General features: G+C 36.2%; 1 protein-coding gene across 1 annotated transcript; it reads right to left on the reverse strand.

The window, feature by feature from the left end:
• Positions 1 to 1,682: 1,682 nt before the first annotated feature.
• On the reverse strand, positions 1,683 to 13,475 carry LOC113409760 (lebercilin LCA5 like). Its single transcript, XM_087967533.1, has 7 exons — positions 13,052 to 13,475; positions 9,450 to 9,958; positions 7,671 to 7,808; positions 5,659 to 5,788; positions 4,560 to 4,633; positions 2,685 to 2,805; positions 1,683 to 2,397 (listed from the first exon to the last, which is right to left on the reverse strand). Exons 1-7 carry the CDS (start codon positions 13,473 to 13,475, stop codon positions 1,814 to 1,816), a joined length of 1,980 nt encoding a protein of 659 aa, XP_087823659.1. The 3' UTR covers positions 1,683 to 1,813.
• Between the last annotated feature and the right edge of the window lie 7,828 nt (positions 13,476 to 21,303).

The raw sequence follows: 21,303 nt of genomic DNA on the forward strand, positions 1-21,303 counted from the left end.
GTGAGACGTCTAAATAAACTGGTTGCAGTCACACGTGCTGGCTTTTGTGAGGACAACCTCAAAAAGCTTCTAGAGAAGAACAGTTGGCAAGACTAGATTAAAGAAGTTTTGATGGTGTTTTTTTTTAGTCTGAAGTCCACCAAATAACAGCAGTTGCCTCTCAGAAAGGTGTCTATATTTCCTGGTGTGCTAGAAATACAGAATTTTAACAGGACAATTGGTATGGACAATGGGAGTTTCAATGCAAATAAAGCATTACATACAATAAAGATTACATTCAGAGAAACTTGTGTAAAACATCTCTCCATGGCATATTAGTCCTGTGTTGATTGCTAAAAGGGGCAATACTTTAAAAATGGTTGGAAATGCACCAATCGGGTCAAATCACTTTTCCATTTTATTGCTACAAAGAGAATGCATGTCTGTGTAGTCAAACAGATGATGTCCTTAATTTGGGGAAGGTTTAAATGTGTGAATACTGTCTGTTCTCAGTTAACATGATAAGTATTTGTACATAATTATTATATTTCATTCAATTATAAATAAACTCTAAACAACATCAAGCCCATATAAATTCCCTGACCTCCAAGCTCCCAACTCTGTTATTCTATGATCCCTTTCTAGCTTTGGGTGTTCTACTCTGATCTGTTTGGCTATATTTCCCTATTAAATTAGGCCAGTGTCAAACTCATGGACTGGATGTATTACATGCTGGCCACATCAACCCCCCATTTAGCAACGGAAAAAAGTTCCTATATGTCATGTGATGACATGACAAAGCACGTTTGACACCCCTGAATTCCACCATCTGAAACAAACAATGGTTTCAAACATTGATTAGCAAATAATGATTGATCACAACTCCCACCTCCGTCTTTATTACTGTTATTCATAGTTTGCTTAGGTCCAAGATGTTTTTAGGATAACATCAATGTTTGATCACCAACAATATTGATAAAAGAGAAGATGCAAAATGAATGCCATAGTGATTGTGATTCACTATGTAAGTCAGCAAGGTTAAATTTTGCTGCCTGTCTGGATGGCTCTGTGCCACCCAGTTTATCTATTCATTTATTTTACAGGGGAACACAAAAGTCTTGGCTGCAGTTGCTCACAATTTTTATTTTATTGGCCCCAACATTCTGGGTCCTCATTTTACCGACCTCGGAAGGATGGCAGCCTGAGTCGATCTTGAGCCCCATTAGGATTCAATTCCTGGCTGTGGCCAGAGTTAGCCTGCAATACTGTATTCTAACCATTGGATATTTTTTGTAACCTTCCCTCATGTGGTGAAACAGCACCACTAAATATAAAGAAATATTCTCCTTTATTCGTTTCAAGTAGGAAAGAAAGGGGCTTTAAGGAAATCTTATTTAGAAGTAGAAATTTATAAGCATAAGTCATACAATATCCTTTTTCAAAATTCCTTTAACATTTATGTTTTATAAAAACTGCAAAATGTTCACAAAATAGAGGGGTTTTTTTGTGATGCTTATTACAATAGTAACGACAGAAACTACTAGTTTCTCCTAGTTCTCATACAGTACTATCTAATATCTACTACCTAATATATCCTAGTTCTAATACAATATCTATTGTCTAATATTGCCTAGTTATAATACTATCCACTATATACTATCTAATATGCCCTAGTTCTAATACTGTGCTATATCTAGTATCTAATATGCCCTAGTTCTAATACTACTATCTAAAATCGCTTAGTTCTAATACTAGCTAATATCTACTATCCACTATCTACTATCTAATATGTACAAGTTCTCTGAGCTTGACTGGAATCACACAATGCAAGCCATCATTTTGTATTTAAGATGCGATTTGGACCAAACAGTTTTTCCAAAAGAAGTCTTTTCTTTTCTGGCGGTATCTTGGGACTGTTTTCTTCGCTGAGCGTTGAAGGGTTGTCTTTTTGTCTTTCCTTGGGAAATTTGGCAAATGAGGGTTCATAACTGGAGACAGAATCTTCTACAAAGTCGCCTGTTTCACCCTGTTGCCAATTCCTTGATCTTCTACTAGATGGTCTCTTTGGGTTGACTAAAGGACCTGTTGAAGGATATCCCTGATGTAAATTTTGAATGGCCTCTGAAAATACATACTGTTTCTTAAAGGTAGATGTTGTTCTATGCCTTGTTAATTTGTGACAAACAGCTTCTTTTGCCTCGTCTTTGTTCTCCTGTTTTTCAACCGTAACATCTTCCAAATTGTTTTCTTTTGGCTGAACACATGGTGTAAGAAGAAATGATGGCTCTGTCTGTAACTTCTCAAACTCTTCTTTCAATAGGTCCAACCCTTGCCTTTCTCTCCTGTTCTTCTGTCTTTCTGTATTTTCAGGGTGGATATTTTTTTCTACCCTTGGGCAGGTCTCTTCACTTTGTAATCCTGCAAAAAATATTATTTCAGCAGTAAATATACATTATTTGTTAGAGAAAACAATAGTAACAAAAGAACATTGTTCTATCTAGTGTTACAACTATTTAAATTTACACCTTCAGTTTAAATTAACGATCGAAGAAACATGCCAAATTCTGTATTTCTTCTGAAGAACAGACATTATTCAACAGTAACACAGAGCGATTGTAAAATAAAGCGTTATACTACTATGTGTGAATCCTTAAGCAAAAGGTATGCCTTGTGATTTTTACGGTTCATTATTTATAGTCATTTACCCATGAATGTCTGGTTTGAAATGTGCACTGGTAATTTTTCACAGAGATGAACTTCTGTTTCGGGTGTAACATTTTCAGCCATGTTAAAAAATTCTTCCACCCCTATGTTGGCTTTCATTTCCTAAAAGGTCACAGAAAAAAAGCATATATCTGTAAGTGCATGTTACCTTTTAGGTGTATAAGTGATAAAGTGTCATTAAATCTCCATTAGTAGCCTCCCTTCCATTTTATTTTTCTCTGTCTAATAAAATATCTGTCTAAACTCTCCCAACATTATATTAACATAGATTTAAATTATAATCCAAGATAGGAAAACAAAAATAAATAAGAGCTTTATTTCATTTCTTTATTAGATTTATATCTCACTTTTTCTTCAAACTTCCATATTTCCTCCAATATTTCTTTAAAATGAAATTCCATATTGTTTGATTGATAGTCACTAAAGCAAAGTTGCCTATGGTATTGTGAGTAAAGGTGGACTTGAACCTAGAATGCCCTTGAGGTATTCAGTGTTTTAATTAATACCAGAAGAACCCATGACCCATTGGGCCATTGTTTCAGATATATCACCTTACCACATTCCTCAATGCCTTCAATATGTACCTTAATGCCTTCAATGCTTCTAATGTACTGCCTTCACTAGAAAAGTTCTTAACAATTCAGGAAGATATTCAGAGTTGTATCTGTCTTGAAAATAGCCGTGTTGAACTGTATACAATGGTCAAAGATTGGCAGCTGACCAAAGGAAATATTTTGTGACATTTTGTATGTGTTTTACGATAATTTTATGTCATGAAATTTGCCCAATTTCAATTCCACAGAAGCCATGGGTTCCAGATTTTGGACTACACGCCCATTTCAGGTACCTTGGTTCAAAAATGATTGCACTACAATGCATTCTTTTGCCCAGTTAAAACTTACACAGAGACAAACAGGGGAGCTTTAATAACATATAGATATCACTCTGACTACCTTCATAAACAGAGCCCCCAAGATCTTGTCTAAAAGAAGCGCAAAGTTATAAAGAAAGGAAAAAAGGAACCATTCCTAGCACAATAAGCCCTATATGGATCTCAGACAAGCCAGGAAAGAGAGAGAAAAAGTACTTGCAGGGATGTTTAATTTATTTCTTTAACATGTTTATAAAGCTGCCTATCTCATGCATGTGACTGGACAACACACAAAATTCAGTCAAAGCTAATACAAGCCATTAAAAAACCTAAAAACCTATAAATATTATCAAAGCCTTTGGAGAGTTTGTTTAAAAATCCTACATCTAATATAGCCATTTCCCTATTTATGTAGTATCATCAAGCCCACTGACAAAACTATATTTTTAGGGCTTCCCAAAATTTAATAGAGGTAGAACTGCCAGCCACCCACCTCCTAAAAAAGAAAAAAGAAAAGAAAAAAAAGGCAGGTACACACACAAAAACCGAAAACCATGGACTTCTAAACTTGGGCATGCAAATGGATCGGAAAATAGCTTTGTTTCAAAAATTGCTTCAACTCTTTTTGTGGTTGGCCTTGTCTTGGCATGTTGGGTGAACTAGCCATTATTTCTTCAGCAAACCACAATTAAACTGAATCAATGTAAGATTATAATCCATACATTGTCCCATGTCTTAACTAGTTCTTATTAAAACATTTTCTTAACTATCCCAAAGATTTCCTACTAGGAAATTTTAAAGTTATATCCGTTAGCTCCCATTTCAGTAACAGTTATAAAATGTCTGCAAAAAACTCCCTCCAAAAGTCTTACAATAAGATGCGTGTTATAAGCAAACAACTATCAGCAGAAATAAAGCTTACAAATGATCAGAAGTTAAGAATGATAAAAGTATTGTTCAGCTCACGGAAGATCATTGGACTTACTTCAGGTTCAGGTTTCTGAAGCTTCCTGGCATTTAGGCTGATGTTTACTTGAATTGCTTTGTTGACTTTAACAACTATGAAAAGCCAAAAAATAAATGGAAATTCTGAGTTCCATTACAGTCTCATAATTTAAGGACTGTCTATTGGATAGCAGAAGCATGATAGGAAAATGTTAGGCAATCCCTTCAGTGGCAATAGCAAGGGGATTATTTCATACTGCATGGGACCAGTCAACGATGAACCACTGCTGAATTTCTTTCAAACATAAAGAGATACACAAGGGTGAAAAACACATATGATGGCCATGTATGGTGGAGGCGGGATTGGGGAGAAAATGTGTGTGACTTTAAATTTGAAGGAAGAAACAGCAATAATGTGATCTTGAGCATGTAGCTCTAGCGAGATGGACAGCTATGCTATATAAATTTGACAAATATATAAATTAATTTGCCTCTTATTAATACTTTCTGCTTCAAAACACATGATTTAACTCATTTGTATAATGGCAGCATGGCATGAGGAAATAGAGCAATTTCAGTTCCACACGCAGGCTTATATCCCAAATTAAAAGGTTTCAGAAGTCATCAAAATATAAGTCAGACTATGCCTAGGTAATGAGAAGGAAGGACTCACTGGAGGAGAGCCTAATGCTAGGAACGATTGAGGGCAAAAGAAGAAGGGGACGGCAGAGAATGAGGTGGCTGGATGGAATCACTGATGCAGTTGGAGTGAGCTTAAATGGACTCCTGGGGATGGTAGAGGACACGAAGGCCTGGAAGAATGTTGTCCATGGGGTTGCGACGGGTCGGATACGACTTCACAACTAGCAACAACAGTAGTGCCTAGGTATGATTGAACTCTGATCTAAATAGCACACACATACACTAATATCCTGCAACAAAGGACTTTTGAATTTAGTGGGATTTCTTAGTAAATATTCCTAAAACTCTTCCCTTATCTCACATCTAGAGAGAATGATGAGAATGATCCTGTTTAATGACTACTATAAGCTCACAAAATGCAGCATTGCCGTTTTTTTAAAAAAATAGAGCAAGGATTTGAAATATTTTTTGAAAAGTCAAAGAATTATCGTATTTTTATTTTACAATAAAGTATGAAACAAACTCTGTTCTACCTTTTGGAGAAGAACTTGAATCACCTTTCTCTGGCTGACCTTTATGCATCCGGTGTGCATAAATATTTGTAATGCTTAGTTCTCGTTGTTTTTCCTAAAGAAATGCATTATTAAATTTATGTTAATAATATATTGTATTAATGTCAGTTCTTCAGAGATCATACATTTCACTGCGTAACACCCCCCACTCCCCACACTATCTCATTTCATTTATTGCTATTTCAAATATTTGCTTAGCCCTAATTTTGCCAAATACTTCCTTTTCTAAAGATTCTGAAGGATAAATATCCTTTTTTTCTGGAAATGTGAAGTTTTGACCAGGGTTTTTTATTTTTACAATTCATAAACAATTAATTAAATTTGACCTTAAAGTCCTTCCAAAATGTTTTGGTACAAAATAGTTATGATATTAACAAAGTATACAGTAACAGATAACAGATAATCAGAATTGGAAGGGACCTTGTAGGTCATCTAGTCCAACTCCCCGCCCAAGCGGGAGACCCTACACCATTTCTGATAAATGGCAGTCCAATTTCTTCTTGAAAGTCTCAAGTGATGGCGCTCCCACAACTTCCGAGGGCAAGCTATTCCATTGCTTGATTGTTCTCACTGTCAGAAAGTTTCTCCTTATTTCCAGGTTAAATCTCTCCTTGTTCAGTTTCCATCCATTATTCCTTGTCTGGCCTACAAGCGCTTTAGAAAATAGCTTGACCCCTTCCTCCCTGTGGCAGCCCCTCAAATATTGGAAGACCGCTATCATGTCTCTCTTGATCTTTCTCTTCACCAGACTAGCCAAGCCCAGTTCCTGCAACCGTTCTTCATATGTCTTAGTTTCTAGTCCCCTAATCATCCTGGTTGCTCTTCTCTGTACTTTTTCTAGAGTCTCAACATCTTTTTTTATAATGTGGTGAACAAAACTGGATGCAGTACTCTAGGTGTGGTCTTACTAAGGCTTTATAGAGTGATATTAGTACTTCCCTTGATCTTGATTGTATCCCTCTGTTAATACAACTTAGGATTGCATTAGCTTTTTTGACTGCTGCTCCACACTGCTGGCTCATATTTAGCTGGTTGTCCACTAGGACTCCAAGATCCCTCTCACAGTTACTGCTATTGAGCCTGGTTTCACCTAGTCTATATGTGTACTTTTGGTTTTTCTTGCCTAAGTGTAGGACTTTACTTTTCTCTACATTGAATTTCATTTTGTTAGATATGGCCCAGTGTTCTAGTCTGTCAAGATCCATCTGGATCTTGAGCTTATCTTCTTGGGTGTTAGGTATTCCTGCCAGCTTAGTATCATCTGCAAATTTGGTAAGTTCCCCTTCTATTCCCTCATCTAAGTCGTTAATGAAGATATTGAAGAGTACTGGGCCTAAGACGGAACCTTGTGGCACCCCACTGCTTACTTCCCTCCATGTAGACTTAGACCCATTAAGAACTACTCCTCGAGTACAGTTTGCCATCCAGTTGCGAGTCCATCTAGTGGTGGTGCTATCTATTCCATCTTTTTCTAGCTTACTAAGAAGTAGGTTGTGGTCTACTTTGTTGAATGCTTTGCTGAAATCTAAATATATTATGTCCACAGTATTTTGCTGGTCTACTAATTTAGTCACTGTGTTGAAGAATGAAATAAGATTGGTTTGGCATGATCTGTTCTTAACAAACCCGTGCTTATTAAATATGTACTATAATTACAATGTAAACATAAACTGCTTTCTCAATTTTCTATCATACAGGCCTTGGTTAACATGTTTTCATGTCGGGACACACTTTTCAAGTAGCATATGTGTCTCGAAATGGTAACGTGCAAATGGCCTTACATAAATTAATACCTTTCTGCAATCTACAGTTTAGACAGTTACATGCTAAAAGAAAGACCCACAGTACAAGATAGACTCACCTTAAATAAGCATTTAGTGAATAGCATCTTGGATGCCTTCTGTGGTAAGATAAATGTAATTTAAGCTTCTAAATACCTGGAGTTTTAGCTTCAGCGACTTGACTTCTACTTGTAAATTTGCCCTGATTGACTGAGCTTCAATGATCTTTTTTTTCTCAACTGATAATTGATGACGAAAGGAAACAGTGTTGGATGACAGCTGCTTTTCCAAATCCTAAACACATTAGAAATAAACCAGCAATAAGATTATTGAATTTTTACAAACATACAATATTGAATGAGAAATTAGAGGAAGGCAACTGAAAGTTTAGTAAATATTTCCAAAAAGATGAAAATCCTCAATCTCAGTTATAATACTCAAATTTTTGAAATGGGAATCAGCCCAAATTTTGAAAGAAAAACTGAGAAAAGAATCTGATCAAAAATAATGTCATGTGATATTCACAATCTATTATGCAGATTAAGGAGAAAGGAAATAGGTAGAAAGCCAGTTACAAGTTACAATATATACTTTTAATTTCTATTTATTAGTGGAAGAAATAACCATTCCCAATCCTTAAATTAAGATCACAATAGTCAAGAAATATGAATAAAATAACTTTAGATTTTATTCATTGTAACGGTAAAGCAAAATAGTATTTTTTTATTTACTATACCAACATTAGAAGTTTTACTGTACCTTTCAGATGATAAACATAATGCTAACATAAAGAGTCGTGGAAGAGGCGAAGGAAGAGAAGACGAGTAAAATTTTGTTCGTTTCAATTCTAAGCCATAATATATTATTTTTTTCCCTTGGTATGATGCTAGATAAAGGTAGGTTTAGCCAATAGGTAGTTTTCAATGTGCTAGTTAGGCTGATGTCATCAGCGATGGAATATTTCAACTGTCCAGTTAAAGCAAGCATCATTCTTCCCAAACTCAATTTTCTTTAAAACTGAGTCTAATGTGCAAAAATGAAAGGAGCGTGAAGAGCAATAAGTTTTGCTCAACATTCATTCAAAACACCCAGGAAGTGTTTTTCAACGTTCATCTCTGATCGCATGGTGAAAATAAGATTCATGAGAAATTACCTTAGCTATGCTGCTTGTATCAATTTTAATACACAATTCCATATGTCTAATTATAATCTCCCCCTTGTTTTCCTACAGTCCACTTTTCCAATAATGTCTTTCTTATATGTAAAGATTTTGATTTCATTGATTGATACAAAAATTTATCACTAAAATCTTCCTGATTGCAATAGTTGTGTAGCTTCTCTTTGTGTTTCAGGACTGATACAAGGTTTGTAAAAAGCTGGCATTATACAGAAAGTTCCGACTGTATCTATTTTCCTAGAGCTGGGATGAAGGAAGAAGTCATTGGTAAAAAATCCCCAGCTGGACAAGCCTGGGACTGTCAGGAAATTAAACCTAGACTGGTCACCGCCTATCACGATTATGTTTTATTGGTAAAGGCTGGGAAAAGTATTCTACCAATGACGTTTGAAATTATTATCTCTTCCAGCAAATAACAAGCTCTCAAAGAACTGAAATGTGAAACAAAATGCAGCACATCTATGTCTCTAATCACTCGAGTAACAATTTAAGAATCTGAATATGAATGGATTTCCTTGTAAAATAGAACTTGGAGTAAGCTGTTCTTGTTTCTAAATGTGGTATGTGCTCAATAGATGGTCCCACTTGAGCAGGTTTTCTGTTAATTTCAATATCAAATGAATCTTGCTGACTTGAGGATGGTGCCTGTAGAAAATGGTCCCTACTGCACACTGAAGCAAGTCAGCTTAAAGCATTTCTTTATAGGGGTCTCAAAGAGCCCTGCTATGTAGTTATAAGCAATGTATATTGCACGTTACCTGGGTTTTCTTATCACAAGCTTCCAATTTTTGAGTAAGTGATGTTAATTTAAACTGAAGTTGTTCTCTCTCTTCAAGTTTCTTGTCCCCAGAAAGTTTTTGCAATGCCCGCAAGGAGTCCGTTGTTTTCAAGAATTGTGCCTGAACGTCTCTCAGCTTCTTGGAAGCCCTGCGCTCTTCTTCCTGAGATGTCCTGAGATGTGCTCTCATAGTCTGCACTTCACTAGACCGCGTGGCCAAAAGATCAGGCAGGTTAATCTCGGCATTTTCATATTTACTGATTGCTTTTAAATGTCGAGACTGAAGACGCTTCAAGATTTTATTTTCCGTAGTAAAGGTCTTCAATTTATTCTGCAGAACAGCCGCTTCGTTTTTTAGTTCTTTAATTTTATGGTCTCTTGCTGACAATAGACGGTAAGCCATATTATTTTTCTCTTGAGCATTGAAGGTATGGTTGGTAATAAATGTGGTCTTCTGCGGAGGTTTCTTTTTAGGCAATGTTTTGCCTCCTGCATTAAAAAAAAACCCCAAGATGACATATAAGATTGAGCAAAGTAAGAATCACCTAACTTTACATAAGCCTCAGAGCCAAATGCTCAAATATGTATTCATCGCATAGATTAACTTCCTTTTATATCATTTTTGATATAATGCATATATCATTTATGATATAATGATATAATGATCTTATGCAACTATTTGTGAAAAATCATACCTGAATTCTCATAATATTAGTCTTTTTAATACAGAACTGCTATATTCACTTAATATGCTAAGAGTATTTAGACAGCTTTAAGATGTGTTGACTCCTGTTCTTCGGTGACAGACCAAAACCTCGTCTCTCCGAGGCTTCGATCCGTGCTTGCCGCTGGAGCGCCCCGAGCCAGCTGGTTTCGGGGCTAAGCCACCCCATAGAGGTGGTGAAGAGGGGGGAGACTGCCTGCAGGGTTGAGGAGAGCTGCATCTCTCCTCCCCAGCTGGCCATTACTCCCTTTCCCAAAGGCGGTTGTAGCGGTGGTCAGAAATGGCCACCACAAAGAAGAACTCGACCGGAAAAGAATGTGCAGGAGGAAGATAAGAAGAGAAAGTTTTGGTTGACTGGGTCAAACAGCAAAAACAACAAATAAGGTACCCTGGAATTTAAACTTAATAACATTGTTCCCAAGGAAGATTTTGAAGCTGCGAAGGAGAGAGAGAAGGGAAAGGATTAGGTTTTTTTTCTTCCCTTTCTTATACTGACAACTAAGAGACTTAAGCAAGAAACTGAAAAAAAATCCACTTTGACATTAATAGGCATCTAAGCTGAAAATAAAAGTCAAGGGGATAATAAAGATTTCTGGACATTTAAACGTTTTTAAAAGCTGGAAAGGAGAAAAAAAGAATAGAAGGGCAGGATCTGGAAAAATGGAGGAGACTGCCTGGAATTAAGGAATGGAACTGTAATTAAAAGGAACTTATAGTGAAATTTTAACAAGATTCCTCAAAGATACATTTTAATGGAAACTTGGTAACAAAATAATAGAACCCCAGGAAGAGAAAGTGGAAAAAAGAAGCAAGTAGAAACAGCCTTGGATTATTTGGATTACTTGGTGATTTTTGGTTTTTGCATCTAGATGACTAAAATTAACTGGGTGGTTGTTTAAAAGTTTTTAAAATGGTATCACTCTTAGAAGAACTGAAAACAGAACTTAAAAAATGGAAAGAAGACGCACAAGAAGGGAGAAGTTCTTTTGGCTTCATGTTTCAATTCTTAGAAATGGAGATCTGGAACTATGAGAAACAACAAGAAATGCTTGCAGAACAAGATTGGGACAAAGAAGAAGCCATCTTTAATGATCAAATAATTATAAGTGGGGGGAAAAAAGAAAAGGGGGGAAAGAGTGAAAGGTTTAAGACTAGAAAAAACAACCAAAAAGAAGAAGAACAATTTGAAAGATAAGTATAATATTAGAAAGAGGGGATTACAGATGAGAGAGTTAGAAGTAGAGAGACGAGGGGGTAGAATGGGGAGGGAGAAGAAGAGGGGGAAGAAGGCAAAAAAAAGAAGTTGTAAAAGACAGAAACAAGAAATGGAGAAACAGGGGAAAGATATAAGGATTGTAACCATAAGTTTGCTTAGAGATAATGGGTGAAAATTTAATTGTAAAAGGGATTCTGCAAAGGTACATAAGATAGCTTTGTTATATTACAAATAGAAATAACTTTCGAAAATATGATGGTGGATAAAAATATTTATTATAATGCAGTGGGATGTTTGTTAATAAATAAATGAATTAAAATGATTGAGAGAATTAAAAGGGAACATTTTTAATTATTAGTAATGATTTATAAAAATATAAGTGAGAAATATGGGGAAAAAAGAATTAACTATGGAAAGTTTATAAGTGTTCCCAAGGAAGTATGATATTTAATTGAAAAGAAATGTTAAAGATGTTAAGATTTTAATGCATATTAATGATAGAATTGAATTGGAATGGAATGTGCTTTATTTACATATACATATATAATTTTCTTTTTAAGAATATAGTGTCTATTTTAAGAATGTACCAAGCAGAATTCGATTGGAAGTTATGTATTATATTGAATGCTATAATCTTAAAGCTATACATTGAAGCTTAAATAAGAGCTTGAATGGATAAAATTAAAGGATATAAAGGTGTCATACTCTAATTGATAACTACAGGGAAAAAATTGCTTAATAAGAAAAGATAATGTGAAATTGTAACAGGACAGACAAAACTATAAATATAATGATTTGAATTGAGATAATTAAAACAAAGTTGAGAAAATTAAAAGAGGGGAAAAACTATGTAGAAAATATAAAATGGTAATAAGATATGGAATAGAATATAAAAATGAGCATGAAATTGAGTTTTGTGTCTGTATGAAGAAGTGATAACCTGGGACCATGCTATTTTCAAAAAAGATATTTTATTTGTATTTTGTTTTTGTGAAAACCCAAATAAAAGTTTCAAAAAAAAAAAAAAGATGTGTGGACTCCTAGATTTCTTCAGTCAGTCTTGCTGAAAGCCAGATTGCTAGGCCAACACCCTAACCACTATACAAAACTGCCTAGACAGACAGATGAATAGATGTATGCATACATACACATCATATCCAAATAATGATAAAATAGTGAAAGAATGGACTCAGAAAGAATGGAAGTAGACCACTCAAATTTGCCAAGTCTTTTTTTAAAATACCTACTCCCTGGCCTTTGGCTTATTTATTAAAACCATGTGACACTGACATTTGTATGACCATGATACCTGGTGAATATACCCATCACCAATAACTGGTGAACTACACCCATCAACCCAACCCCCACTACCTACGGGAAGGAATTACTGACAGGGTGTTGAAAGCAGTACATTAATATATTAATCAACTGTGTACATTTTAAACATTTTATCAAGATTCATATGTCTTCCAAAATTGTAGTGTACTTTCTACAGTATAGAAGTGTCAGGATAGCTAAGCAAAAGTGCAGTTATAGCACAACTGCTTGATTTTCAGCAAAAGCTTTGCTGCCATTAGTTTGGCTGTAATCTGCCAACTACAGCGAACGCTGTAGTGTTCTGTGTGACTAATAGCCTTCTTACCTTTTGTATGGGGATCATTTTTCTTTTTCTTTTCTGGTAAGTTCCACTCTTTAGTTTCTGGTGTCTGGGGCAGTGGGATGGTGCAGCTGCCACTCTCTTCACTCAGGGAGGTTTTAGAGGAACCTGAGAGAAAGTCTTCGTGATAGTACTTCTGAGAAGTTCCACAGCTGTTCTCTTCTGAACAAATGCTGTCCTTACTGCCATTGACAGCTGTTCTTGAAGCATTATCCCGAAAGTCATTAGAATAGCTAAACTGAGCACTTCCGGACTGGCTGGAACTTTTGCTACCATTACTGTCTTGACTGTTGTTGGAGCTCTTACTAAGCCTACCAGAATTGTTTGAGCTTCTACTTTTCCTGCATTGCCCAGATGTCTTATCCTCTTGGATGGTAGGATGAAGGGCTGTATCATGAGAAGCCATCATTCCACCAATGGCAGGGAAGTTTATCAATTATACTTGAAATTTCCCAAAGGAAATGGCACTGTAGTCAGAAAAAGAAACAACAATGATGTAAACATTTACTTAAGGCTTCATCTAATTCGTTTAAAAGTTGTTTGCTGTGATTCGGTACCAAAAAGATCACAATTTTGGTCCCCTGCATTGTATTATTCACTTCTTGAAGAACTGGTGTGTTTATTAATTAATATGCTATTTTCTTAGCATTCTCATTCACAAAATGCAATGCCTCCAGAGCCCTGACTTCTTTCAATGGGCTAAAAAGACTAAAATAATAATTTTACATTTCATAGAATGGACCTTAAAGGTATTCCAGTCCAACCTCCTGCTCACATAGGGATGCAACGTTATTTCTTTCACCCAGCTACTTATGGAAAACATCATACAGACAAAGAAAAGGTTTTCCTGATAAATCAAGATCAAAATAGTAGCAAATTATTCCTTGCTAGTTCAGAACCTCTCCTACATTCAAGGTTGGCCTTATTTCTACATTTGGGGGGGGGGGGAAACGTACATTTAAACTGTATTAAGGAAAGATTAAAATAGGTGCAGAATGCCTTTTGGTTAGTACTACCTACTTGGAAACTATTATTTCAGGTAGTCTGAGTTATTTTGGTCTGGGAGCTGAACCAGGTTTTGCATATGGCTATACTGAATAAATAGACAAGCAAGAGAAGCACTCCAGAAATGGGCGGGGTCTATTTTTCGGAGGCATTTTACTTTGAATGATAGTTCCTTAAACCCTACAAGGCTTATAACACTCATTTTGTCCCCAAGCCCCCACTCCAAAAATGAAAAATGAGAACTCTTGTTTTTCTTACTTCTTTCCCTGGAGAGAAGATGGGAGGTTGCAGTGCAAATTCTGCCCCCTTTTATATCTGCATTGTTGTGTTGCAAACAGACACATACTGTATATAGGAGGAAGAGTTTCCATTGTGATGTGACAATGTACGTTTCAAAATTTTGAAAAACTTCCAGAATCAGTTGGCACCTTGGTTAAACAGTCTGAATTGTTCATCTTTTCAAAAGAAGTCCTATGAAATTCACAGAGATTATTCCCCTGCCTTGTTATCTACTTACCTTGGAATAAGCCCATCAATTTTTAGATGACTTTAAGGAGAGAAAAGCTGCATGTTACATGTGTATCATATATAATACACACACACACACACACACACACACACACACAATACAGGTGGCTTAAGGAAAAGAGAGGGGCAGAAAAGAGAGTATTGAAAAATGAAAGTGAATGATACAAGTAGGAACAAAAGCAGGGATAAAGATAGCAGTTTTAAAAAATAAAGAAAAATAGTCTGAGGTTTTTTGAGGGGAGGGAATGAAAAAGAAGAAAAGATTAGTCCCCATTGCTGAAATAAATTCATTTGCAAATAAAAAAATATGACCAAGGAAATTATGAGAAAGACAAAGGACAAAGCGGTTGGAAAGGTTTATATATTTAAATATATATTTAAAAGTAAATTAAAAAGGAAAGAAGTGGAAAAAAAGTTTCACTTCTTTTAAAAGAAATAAAAAAGGAATGTTCAAACATGAAAGGAGAAAAGGAAAAAAAATCAATTGAGGCAGATATTGCGCAGTTAGTGCTCCATTATCATTGATGAGAAATTAACGAAAAACAATCTATTTTAGCTTCCCCTTCACTGTTGCTATCTTTGCTTACCCACAACCCGAGCCAAGCACTCCTGGATTACCCAAAGAACAGCAGTCGAAGAGCCCACGAAGGGCCCAGGGTTTAAACTTCCTCCCCCTCTGATGCCCAGGCAGGGCTTCAACTCAACGTCCGTTGATTCGTGGTATCCGGTTCTTGCGCTTTGTTGGCAAAGAAGTAGCTGTTTAGATCTTTGCTACTATGGCAACTAGAGAACTTTTTCTCTGAGCATCATGGGACTTGGTGGGCAAAGTTGAATGGAAGGAAAAGGTAAAATGGCAGAAGTTAGGGAGGCGTTTTCATAATTCCATCATCTCCAGTTTGCTTCACACTCCTTACTCCATCATAAATCCTGTTTTTCTGCTGAGCATAATACTCCTCAATCCAGGGCTGAAAGAAAAGGAGCTCCTTTTCCCTGATTTAATAAAAATAAATAAACAGAAGCAAACCCACAATTTTTAGAGCATTTTAGAAATTTTACTACATTTTGTGCAGAGAAATGTCAATCCTATTAGGCAAGCCCCAAACAGTATGTAAAGATATGCATGCCTACGTTAGTATAGGTTCCACCGAGTACAATGAAATTTGTTCTGGGGTAAATTTATGAAGGCTATAAATTTACACAGGATAGAAAGAATGGTAAAATAGACATTAAGGGAACACCTTTAATTGGGCAATCTAAGATCACAAAATAGAGTTTTTCATATTTTTCAGAATTGTTCATTTGGCAAGGTGATAAATTAGAAGAAGAAAGGATTTTTGGTTGATTACATGGTCAATTTTTAGGAACCACATATATTTTCCTCATGATTATCTGTTCGTAATCTGGTCCTTCTGGTCCTCCAATGATGTACTCTTCACTCCTGCAACTGAGTCTGTCCACCTTGCTGTTGGTCGCCCTCTACTTTTCCACATTTCCTTGCTAAATTAGAACCTTCTCCAGAGAACTTGGTCTTTGCATAATATGTCCCAGGTGGGGTAATTTAAGTCTGATCATTGGTGCCTTGAGTGAGAACTCTGGGTTGATTTGTTCGATGCTTGACCGATTAGTTAAGTTCAACTAAGTTTGGGATTTTTTTTTCATCCCTAACATTTTGAATTAATCTGTTTGGACTTTAATATTGAACCATTTATAGGTATTTTGCCAAAAAGGTAAAAGGAATATGAGGAATCGTGGCAAAAGGAAGCTGGACACTTCAGGTTCTGGTGATCTGTGGCTTGCACTCACTGTACCTGTGACTTCTGGGGCACCTGTGGCAACAGGCTGATGATCAGGCGATTTACCAGATTAAGAGGCTGGAAATAGACCAAGTCAGTTATGGCATTTATTATTTTTTCTGTTTTTTTTTTAACAGCTGGTTTGTCTCCTGTCCGGCCATGGGTCATTCAATCAAGAGAAGCCGTGCACCTCACCTAGTCTATGCAAGTGAAACCGGCAGAGGAAAAGGTTTGCATATCCCATGTGTGGAAGGAAGAATCTGTTTGAGTGAATGAATGAATGAATTCTTTATTGGCCAAGTGTGATTAGACACACAAGGACTTTGTCTTTGTGCATATGCTCTCAGTGTACATAAAAAGAAAAGATACATTCATCAAGAATCATAAGGGGCAACACTTAATATAGTCATAGGGTATAAATAAGCAATCAAATCATACTAGGAAACTAGTTTTCCTGCTGGTGGACACAAAACGGAGAGCTATAGCAACAGAACAGAAAATGCCCACTAACATCAAAATGGATCTTGAGTAGAAATACCAATAGTGTGGTGAGTGCTAATAGAACCCTACAGCCAGTAGAGCTTCTTTGAGAAGTTTCACACTACTGAAAATGATACAACAATGGATCTGGTTACTTTTTTTCCTGCTGATCTCTGCAGATACTGAACAGACTGATCACCATTTCAGCTACAACAAGATTGGCATCGCTGCATTGCCATATAATTATTGACTTTGTCCTAGGACTGATGCTATATTAGCTTCATGAAACAGTGGGATGGGGGACATTTGGGTATTTGTATGTGTGAAACTACTTGTATGATTTCATTGCTTATGTGTATTTATTGTCAGTCTTCCATGTATTTAAAATGTATGTATAGGCAAGATACATCTTAGAGAAACCCCATCAAGTGAATCTCCAGGGAATACTTGTGGAAGACTGGGTGTTGCAGATTGGGAGGTAGTAATTTATGGGATAATTAACCTTGTGTTTACAGTTTCTTGCTACAAAAGGATTTCTTGCTCCATAGCACAGTGGAATAGCATGGAATAGGGACAACTAGACAGCTGATATTACACCAAGGTCACCTATTCAAATGCCCTCCAACCTTGTTGTATGTTTAAAATTGGCAGATTTCTGAGTGTCTCCTTTTGGAGGGTCTCCTTTTTTGTTGGGAGTTCTTTAACTTTTCATTTTTTCATTTTCTTGATGCATCTTATTTCTTAGTCACTAGAATGTCTCAGAAAGATCTATACTTCTTGCGTATATCACAAGTCCCCCCCCCCCCGCAAATAATGACCATTTTTGTTGGACATGTATATTAACATTGGAATTTTAACATCTCTGCTGCATTAAAAAAACAGAACAGCTCCAAAGGATGGTTAATTTTGGACTTATGGTCCTGTTGCTTATACGGTGTTACCTCATACATGGTATTTGCTTAATTTGAAGTTGTTCAATTGCCATTGTCCTTCTCTTTATTTCTTCATTGCTTGTCATCTATGCCCATGCTATTGTTAATGCCATTAGGATAATACCAACTGAGGTCTCCTCTGTGTCTTTAATTGCTATTTGGAATCACATGGCCCTAGATTTTTTATGGGCACATTTAGATTAAATACTTCTTGTTGTTATGCCAATTACCAGAGTTCATTGTTTTTGTAAATTTTAACTTACGATATGTTTTATATTGTAGTAAGTGTTGATGCCTCTTTTCGCTTCATTTTTTAAAATGAAATTTATTCCTTTCTGGTTATCTAGCTTGGCATAGTTGGCATCATTTTGGTGTTTTGATTGAATTTGAATTTTGATTGATACATTAGGGATTTTGCTTTGTTTCTTTTTTACTCAGGATGCCTACCCTGTATTATGCTATTTTTGGGAGCTGGTTTCCAAAACAGTTCTATCATTTTTGGGGATGGTTGAAAAATGTATTTGTTGGAATTGTTTTTCTGATATTTTTGATTTTTGTCATTTGTTGTATTCAATTTTTTCCCCTCTGTATGGATACTTATTATTTGTTTAAACCAACCACACCTAATAATCTCACTGAAAAATAGTGAACTACTGCTTGGTCTCACTCGCAATAGTTCAAGAGAGGGAATATGTTACATATTTTATGTTATATATTATGAATATATCACAAACACAAGTTATGAATATAGAGGGCCTGGGATACAATCATAATTAGCCTTTTCATGAACTCACTGGGAAACTCATGTTGCTGGAATGTGTGTAGTACTGATAAGGAAAGATTGTGAGTGTGTATATGAATGATTTATTTGTCAGCGTTCCAGCAAACCTCCATTCCAGTCAATAACCTCGAGACAGACATATCTCAAAGGTACCTTTATTTGGAAATAGTAACTGATGCATCTGTGGAATCCCGAAACTGAAACTTCCGGGCTTCCTTGGAAAAGTCAAAATTACAAATCCATCCCCCCTTAGCCATTACCACATCACATGTTCCAATCATTATCCATCCTAAACTAAGATTCCCATTTCATTATATGCCACACTCACTGACCTTGAACCAAACAAAAGAATTTTATTTTGTCTAACTAGATATACTCAAATGAATTCCTCCCTCCCACTTTCTCAGACTCAATTGTGGCAGCATGGGAGCATCAAATCTCAATATGACTTCCAAAGCTGACAGGCGTCCCCCCTTGAAAAAAATCACATCCTGGAAGATACAATAAACAAAACACAACCAGTGGTTAATGCTTAACCCTTAACCCCCTCTTCCCCCTCCAAGGGGACCTTTTGGCTTGTCAGGAAATTTTTCATGGAATTGGTTAACCACTCTATCTGCATGTATATCCCAACTTTTCACCCAAGTAGCTTCTGACAAAGGGTAGCCTTTCCATAGCACCAAATATTGTAATTGTCCTCAATGTAATCTAGAATCGAGGATCTTCTTTATTTCATAATGTGTCTCACCCCGTACAATCAGACGTTTAGGGGAGCTGCTGGTATCGACCTTAGATTTGACCCTACAGCAGGTTTCAACAAACTACTGTGGAACACTGGGTATATTTTCCCCAACAGCTGTGGGAGACTTAATTGGACTGTCACTGCATTGATTATCTTAGATATAGGGAATGGACCGAAGAATTTAGGGTCAAACTTCCTACTGGAAAGTTTCAACTTGAGAAATTTAGTTGACAAAAACACTTTGTCCCCGACTTCCAGTTTGTCGGCTTCGCGAGCGGCAGGGATTCGCGAAGCTGCGCGATCCCTGCTGCGCTAGCCGTTTTTGGGGCTCCGATCCGGACGGGTACGGAGCTAGGCTGCCCTGCAGGGGCAGCTGAAGGTAGGGGGGATCCGGAGAAGGGTTTGGGGGTGTTGCAGACCCCCTCCCCGGCCGGCAGAACCCCCTTTTCCCAAGACGGTGCAGCGGCGGTTCGTAATGGCCGCCACAAAGAAGCTGGCAGCCGGGTAAGAATGCGCAGGAGGAAGTGGAGAAAGTTTTTCAAAGGAGAAAGTTTTTCTTGGTTCCTAGGACTAAGACATATTTAACAAAATTCCTGAAAAGTATGATTTTCTGAATGATACCTTCTAGAAGAGGAAAAAAGCGGCAGTTTGGTGGTGCTGAAAGGAAAGCTTACCCTCTTTTCCTACAGAATAAATAAGTGGATATTAAGAAACCTATTTCTTTTAGGTGAAAACTGGCTTTAAGCGATGAGTGGGAAGAGAGAGGACTAAAAAAAAAATATTTGTATGCTAAGACTTTGTTGGAGGAGATGCCTTAAGGATTTGAAGACTAAAATATATTGCAATAAGATTTTAAGAAACAGATTTGGACTTTCTTTTTCTTTGATTGATACTACCCCAGGAGGAGAAAGTGAGAACTCTGCCTTGGTTTGGACTGATTGATAACTTTGGGACTGTTTTATTTTTTCTTTGGAATATTCTGGTTGTTGTAAGAAGAAAGAAGGGGAAAAGAAAAGATTTATAATGGCTCTTTCTATTGAGGAACTGAGAAAAGATTATGAACAAGCAAAAAAAATTGGTAAAGCTGGTTTGAAAGAAGCCTTCCTTTTTTAAGAAATGGCGCTTATTAACTATCAACAAACATTACAACAGATGAAGACAGCAGAAGAAGAAGAAGGAGAGGAAGCCATTTTTAATAAATTTCAGAACTTGACCAAGAAAGAAGGAAGAGTGAAAGGAAGAGAAATAAAGGACTTAAGATTTAAAAAAACACTTAAGAAAGGGAAAAATAAGGTGCAAAATCAATATAATGATAGTAAACAAAAGGGAAAAGGAACACGACAGAGAAGGGAAGCCAGTAAGGCAGAGGCTAGAAGAAGGGGGGGGTAGAAAGGTTTGTTGGGAGAAGAAAGAAAGGGAAAAGGTGGAGAAAAGCTACAAAGTTTTGAAATTAAATGGGAAAAAAGGAATCTTTTTTAGGGATAAAGGATAAAGTATAATTTCTTCAAAAAGATTTTGCAAGGTACATAAGATGATATTGTAGTATGGTATTAGAAATAGAAAACTTAAATGGTTTAAGAGTTGATAAGAGATTAAAATGTTGAAATGTTTAATAATGATTGGTTTTAAAACTTAATAATATGATGGGAGGTTTAGAATATTGAGTTTTAATTAAAGAGTTTAATAAGATTATGGTATTGATGTTATTATAAAATTTCTATTATAGTATTTGTTTTTAATATTTAGATTTATTGTTTAACTATGTATTTAATTACTCTGGATGTACTATTTAGATAGAATGTACCAAGCAAAATCGGATTGGGTATTGGGCGTTATTTTAAAGGTTAATTTGATTAATTTAGGGGGGAGATAGAAAGGCATCATACTCTGATTAGTGATTTCAGGAGAAACTTTTTTTTTTATAAGGAATGAGACAAAGGGACAATAAAGAATGGACAAAAGATACAAATATAATG

The sequence above is a fragment of the Notechis scutatus genome, chromosome 5 (genome assembly GCF_049901735.1).
Source record: "Notechis scutatus isolate UNSWTSFEM ecotype Mainland chromosome 5, rNotScu1.2, whole genome shotgun sequence".
In the NCBI taxonomy this organism is placed as follows: domain Eukaryota; kingdom Metazoa; phylum Chordata; class Lepidosauria; order Squamata; family Elapidae; genus Notechis; species Notechis scutatus.